Below are 7,080 nucleotides of genomic sequence, written 5' to 3'. Positions count from 1 at the left end.
GAGAACCGTCTTGTCTTGTGTTAGAAATCAATCTTGTATAAATGGGGGCACTCCCACTTTGGAGGTGACTTATAACTTATATGTAGGACTGTTAAGCCCCCCCCCCCCCCTTCAGCATCACAGCCATCGCTGAAAGACACCATTTTGTTTTCAAACACATGCTAAGTTACCCAAAGACCCCTTATATTTCCATTCGATCTGCCACCCAAAGACCCTTTTCAATAGAAATTCAATGTTTGAGGCTTTTTTTGGCTCTCACCCAAAGACCCCATTTAAAATAGGTCATATTCTTACCCAATGCCCCCGAATTTAGGTCCAAATGGGTCTGCTGCTTGCCCATGCAGTGACCCCATATTTTGCTCTCACTGAATGCCAAAAATCATCACTCACCTATTGACCACATTGCTCTCACTGCAAAAATGTCAGCCCTACACCTATATCCATTTCATATTGAAGTGCCCCCTGGTAATACCTTGATATCTCCTCTTTCGTGTCAGATACTTGTCTTGACATTATATACAAGTTTTATAGTACAATTTACTTTAAAATAACCATGACGTCATTGCACTCAAATTGCACTTAAATATCGTGGGTTGAGAGACGGCTGTTTTTATTAGTCAATATGGTCAATATGAGTTATTTTTAAATATAATGCCATTTGATTCGTGCTTAATAATTATATAAGGCATAATGTTGTGATTGCTGGAGACTTCCTTTAACAAGTTGCTTTATACCATTTAAGATGGTTTGGCACATACAATTAAAAAACACTTAAAAAGATTTGTGGAAGCATGTTTGAACAAGTTCACTGCATGCTTTTCCCCACGATTGACTTAAACATGGGCATGTTGTAGACGGGAAACTTTGTGCAAGCATGTTTTCAGATGTTAATACAGTTAAAAACGTAATAATGACTCTGTTCATTGTCATAACAAGATCAGGCTATTTGCCTCTGAGAAAGTAACTTAACAATATTTACACTGATATGGGTTTCTCTGTGATGTGCTGTCTTGTTACGTGTGGCTGTTCAAAATAACTGCATTGGATCACTTTGGTGTGAATCCTTTCATGCTTGGTTTTGCTATATCTGCTTGTGAGACAGTTCTTTTCACAATTTACATTGGTATGGTTTCACTTTGGTATAAATCATATTGTGTTTTATAGTCCTGCTAAATTCTTACATTTGTAAGGTTTCTCTTTGGTATAAATCCTCTCATGCACAGTCTTGTCTCCATGTGAGAAACACTTTTTACAATATTTACATCAATTGGTAAGGTTTCAATTTGGCATACCTGGTCTTTTTACCTGCCTCTGAAAAACGTTTTTCACAAATGTTACATTGGTATGGTTTCTCTTTGGTGTGAATCCTTTCATGTACTGTTTTGTTGCCTGCCTGTGAGAAAAAGTCTTTCCACAATATTTACATTGATATGGATTCTTCTTCGTATGAATCATTTCATGTTTAATCTATTCAATTTCAATTCAATTTTATTTTTTTCCTTCTCATATAACAAGTTATATTATAAAACAAGATAATACATATACGGATAAATAAATACAGTTTAGCAAACACAAGAAATTGTAAATATCTTTAGTTTAGCAAAAACATATTAAATACATGAGATGTGGATGCCATCAAGAACGCTAGGCGTGTGGCTGATGGCACCCAAAGTTGCAACGAATATAATAACACTAGAAAAAAAAAAACTATGGATGAATAAATAATTTAACTAGAATAAGTGAACTAGTGTATCAATGAAACAATAATAACATGAAGAGGATGTCATATTAGGTACATGCGTGTACCTCATGAATAATATGAAACAAATATTGATTTGAATAAAACTAGAACATCCAGAAAAACGAGGGTGCAGGGGGATAATGGAATTTACATGATTGATGCGTACTCGTTATTGATTTTTTCAGAGTGATATTGATCTAAAATGTGATTTGTCATTCTTTTTTAAAGGAAGAGAGGAATGCGAGTTTTTATTTCGTCTTTCAGTGAATTCCAAATAGTAGGTCCCTGGGTTTTGATTGTATTTTTTGCAAGTTGGGTATTTGTTGTCGCGATGTAAAGGTCAAGGGCCTGTCTGGTCGCGTAATTATGGACATCAGAATTGGTTATAAACTGATTATTTGGTAAGTCGTGTGGGAGGAGGTCATGGTGGTAACGATACATATGAGTTGCAAGCTGAAATGTGTAGATATCACGGATTTTTAATTTTTTTAAGGAAATGAAAAGAGGAGTTGTATGATCCAGCCAAAGTGAATAAGTACAAGTTCTGATGATTTTTTTTTGCATGATGAAGAGGGATTCTAGATTACTATTATTTTTGTCACCCCATACCAGTGTACAATAGGACAAGTATGGTAGGACCAAAGTGTTATATAATGTTTGGAGGGAATCCTGGTTTAAGAAGGGTCTGACGTTTCTAATTATACCATTATACTTTGAGACTATTTTAGAAATATGGGAGGTATGGGTCTTCCATGAAAGGTTGTTGTCAATTAAGATTCCTAGAAATTTAGTTACTTCAACTTTTTCAATGTGTTTATTGTCAATTTCAATGTTAAAATTTTGGTCAGGTTTATTGCTATATTTATTTTTAAAGATCATGAAGTTAGTTTTATCTATATTTAATGAAAGTTTATTTAGTTTAAACCAGTTCGAGATTTTCTTAAGCTCTATATTAATTATTTTTTCTAATTGTTCAGGGTCTTTGTGGGAAAAAAGAATATTAGTGTCGTCAGCAAAAATAATAAAATGGGATGAAGGTGATGATAGTGGGAGGTCGTTTATATATAAAAGGAATAAAAGTTGTTTTCTTTCTGAAAGATAGTTTTTTATCCAGAGATTGGCAAGACCTCTGATACCGTAACTATTTAGTTTGTGGAGAAGGATATCATGGTTGAGGGTATCAAAGGCCTTGCTTAGGTCTAGGAATATTCCAAGACTATGGAGTTTTTCATCTAGTACACTGGTAATTTTGCAATAAAGATCATTGATTGCCATATATGTGGACCTGTTTGGTCTGAAACCATATTGGTGGGAGCTCAAAATTTTATTTTTATCAATGAATTCAAAAAGCCGGGTGTAAATTATTTTTTCAAGTATTTTCGAGACAGCAGGTAATATTGAAATTGGCCTATAGTTACTACAAATCTGATTATCACCCGATTTAAAAATTGGAATTACTTTGGCGATTTTAAGTAGGGATGGGACAATGCCCGTTATTAGGGATCCATTAAATATATGTGTGATAACGGGGGCTATTTCATTGATTATTATTTTGAGTAGTTTAGTACTTATATTATCAAAGCCACTGCTGTTGCTGTCCTTAAGTTTTTTAGTAATATTAATTATTTCCTCGGGAGATGTTGGGTTTAAGAAAATACTGTTATGTTGATTTATTGAATTTAGTGGAGAAATGTAGTCATCGTCGGGAGTAGTTATTTTATGAGCTAATTTGGTGCCTATGTTGGTAAAAAAGGTATTGAAGTTATCGGCTATTTCAGTTGAATCGGTAATTTTGTTGCCATCTTTATCTTTAAAGAAATCTGGTAATTTGGGCACCTGTTTCTACCTAAAAAGATTATTTAATGTTTTCCAAGTTTCCTTCATGTTAAATTTATTTGATTCAATTTGGGCGGTAATGTGGGATTTTTTGGCTGTACGAAGTAAGTTATTTAGTATATTTCTATATTTAGTATATTTTAGTTTATTTTCATCTGTAGGTTTAGTGATGTACTTTTTATATAATTTATCTTTGGTTCTAATTGATTTAACAATGCCTATGGTGATCCAGGGCTTACGTGGTGATTTGCGTTTAGACATTTTAGTTGTTTTTATTGGGCAGTGGATATCTAATAAGCTAGTGGTTTTATTAATGAATTTCGTGTAAGAGTTTTCGGAATTATCATCGTGGAGTACAAAATCCCAATTCACGAGTGATAAGGAGTTTTTAAGGGCTTTAATATTATTAGGTCTTAATTGCCTGGTTTGTTTTGTGGTGGGTTGAGAACTATTATCAAAACGAGGGCCTTTAACAGAAACAAAATTTGGCTACTTGGGTCTGAGAAAGTCATTTCACAATCTTTACATTGGTATGGTTTCTCTTTGGTGTGAATCCTTTCATGTAGAGTCTTGTTATCTGGCAAATCCGTTCATGCCTAGTCTTTACCTGCCTCTGAGAAACTATTTTCACAATGGTTACATTGGTATGGTTCGCAACATCAGAAGAATACAGCATCATTTGGATACGGACACTAAACATCATGTTGTTCGGGCCCTTATACTTTCGCGTTTGGACTATGGTAACAGCCTTCTCTATGGACTCAAGTCTCAAGATCTACGCCGCCTTCAATCCCTTCAACACAAAGCATGCAAGCTAATTTTCTCCATTCCTATACGTAATGATCCAAAACCTCTCATGAACAATCTTCATTGGCTTCCGATTAGCAACCGCATCCAATTTATAAGTGCCTGACTGACTCTGCTTCGCAATACCTCATCGAATTAATTTAAATAGTCTTAAGCCAACGCCTTCCAGTGGCCCTGTTACAAGATCTGCTCTGGACAGAACTCTCCTAAACATTCCCAAGTGCAAGTTAACTTGTGGTGATAAGTCATTTACAGCTGCTAGACCGTCCATCTGGAACAGCCTGCCGCGGAACATACAGGAAGCTTCATCTCTCACACAATTCAAAAAGCTGCTGAAAACTCACTTGTACAACTTTATGTATTTTTCATTTTGTCTTTGCGTTGACTTTTCTTGTTTTTCACTGGCTGGTTATTGTTGTTCATATTGCAGTTTTGCGCGTTTAGATCAATTTTTTGCATAAGCGCCTTAAATCACCTTTATGTATGTATGTATGTATGGTTTCTCTTAGGTGTGATTCCTTTCATGTCTCGTCTTGTTGCCTGACTGAGAGAAAGTCTTTCCACAGTATCTACACTGGTATGGTTTCTTCTTCGTATGAATCATTTCATGTTTAATATTGCTACTTGGGTCTGAGAAAGTCTTTTCACAATATTTACATTGGTATGGTTTCTCTTTGGTATGAATCCTTTCATGTATTCTCTTGTTTTTTGCCGATGAGAAAGTTTTTTCACAATATTCACATTGATATGGTTTCTTGTTGGTATTAATCCTCTCATGCTTAGTCTTATTACCTGCCAGTGAGAAAATCTTTTCACAATGGTTGCATGTGTATGGTTTCCCTTTCGTATGAATCCTTTTATGTACTGTCTTACTAGTTATATCTGAGAAACTTTTTTCACAATATTTACATTGGTATGGTTTCTCTTTGGTATGAACCATTTCATGTTTATTCTTGTTACCTGCATGTGAGAAACTCTTTCCACAATATTTACATTGGTATGGTTTCACTTTGGTGTGAACCCTTTCATGCATTGTCTTGCTGTATACCCGTGAGAAAGTCATTTTACAATATTTACATTGATATGGTTTCTCTTTTGTGTGAATCCTTTCATGTTTAGTTTTGCTACCTGCCAGTGAGAAACTCTTGCTACAATATTTGCATGTGTATGGTTTCTCTTTGGTATGAATCCTTTCATGACTAGTCCTACCGCCTGCCCGTGAAAAAGTCTTGTCACAATATTTACATTGGTATGGTTTCACTTTGGTGCAGGGTTTGATTTAGAAAATAAAATTTACATGCACAACACTGATTTTTTCCTCAAAATGGGCTGAATAACACAAAATTTTGCATGCACAGGCAAAATTCTACATGCACAGAGCCAAAGTTACATGCATTTGTGCATGTAAAACCCCTCTAAATCGAACACTGCTTTGGTGTGAATCCTTTCATGCATTGTCTTGCTGTATACCTGTGAGAAAGTCATTTTACAATATTTACATTGATATGGTTTCTCTTTTGTGTGAATCCTTTCATGTCTAGTTTTGCTCTCTATCCGTGAGAAACACTTTTCACAATGGTTGCATGTGTATGGTTTCTCTTTGGTATGAATCCTTTCATGCCTAGTCTTGTCTCCTGCCTGTGCGAAATTCTTTTCACAATATTTACATTGGTATGGGTTCTCTTTTGTATGAATCCTTTCATGTACTGTCTTGCTACTTGCCTGTGAGAAACTCTTTTCACAATGGTTGCATGTGTATGGTTTCTCTTTCGTATGAATCCTTTCATGTACTGTCTTGCTAGTTGTATCTGAGAAAGTTTTTTCACAATATTTACATTGGTATGGTTTCTGTTTGGTATGAATCATTTCATGTTTATTCTTGTTACCTGCATGTGAGAAACTCTTTCCACAATATTTACATTGGTATGGTTTCACTTTGCTATGAATCCTTTCATGTACAGTCTTGTGACCTGCCCGTGAGAAACTCTTTTCACAATGGTTGCATGTGTATGGTTTCTCTTTCGTATGAATCCTTTCATGTACTATCTTCCTAGTTGTATCTGAGAAAGTTTTTTCACAATATTTACATTGGTGTGGTTTCTCTTTGGTATGAATCATTTCATGTTTATTCTTGTTACCTGCATGTGAGAAACTCTTTCCACAATATTTACATTGGTATGGTTTCACTTTGCTATGAATCCTTTCATGTACAGTCTTGTGACCTGCCCGTGAGAAACTCTTTTCACAATGGTTGCATGTGTATGGTTTCTCTTTCGTATGAATCCTTTCATGTACTATCTTCCTAGTTGTATCTGAGAAAGTTTTTTCACAATATTTACATTGGTATGGTTTCACTTTGGTATGAATCCTTTCATGTACAGTCTTGCTACCTGCCCGTGAGAAACTCTTGTTGCAATATTTACATTGATACTGTTTCTCGTTGGTGTGAATCCTTTCATGTGCAGTCTTGTTACCTGCCTTTGTAAAACTCTTTTCACAGTATTTACATTGGTATCGCTTCTCTTTGGTGTGAATCCTTTCATGTGTAGTCTTGTTACTTGATTCTAAGAAAGCCATTTCGCAATATTTACATTGGAAAGGTTTCTCTTTGGTATGAACCCGTTCATGTACAGTCTTGCTATCTGCCCGTGAGAAAGTTTTTTCACAATACTTACATTGGTGTGGTTTTGTTTTAG

General features: G+C 35.2%; 1 protein-coding gene across 1 annotated transcript; it reads right to left on the bottom strand.

Annotated features, from left to right (window-relative positions):
- Positions 1-4,800: 4,800 nt before the first annotated feature.
- LOC140167193 (uncharacterized) lies at positions 4,801-5,569 on the bottom strand. The gene has a single exon (XM_072190549.1). The coding sequence runs from the start codon at positions 5,445-5,447 to the stop codon at positions 4,890-4,892; it is 558 nt and encodes a 185-aa protein (XP_072046650.1). The 5' UTR covers positions 5,448-5,569; the 3' UTR covers positions 4,801-4,889.
- Positions 5,570-7,080: the final 1,511 nt, after the last annotated feature.

The sequence above is a fragment of the Amphiura filiformis genome, chromosome 13 (genome assembly GCF_039555335.1).
Source record: "Amphiura filiformis chromosome 13, Afil_fr2py, whole genome shotgun sequence".
NCBI classification, from domain to species: Eukaryota; Metazoa; Echinodermata; class Ophiuroidea; order Amphilepidida; family Amphiuridae; genus Amphiura; species Amphiura filiformis.
The sequence above is the reverse complement of the archived record's forward strand: the minus strand, read 5'-3'. Positions and strand labels throughout refer to the sequence as shown.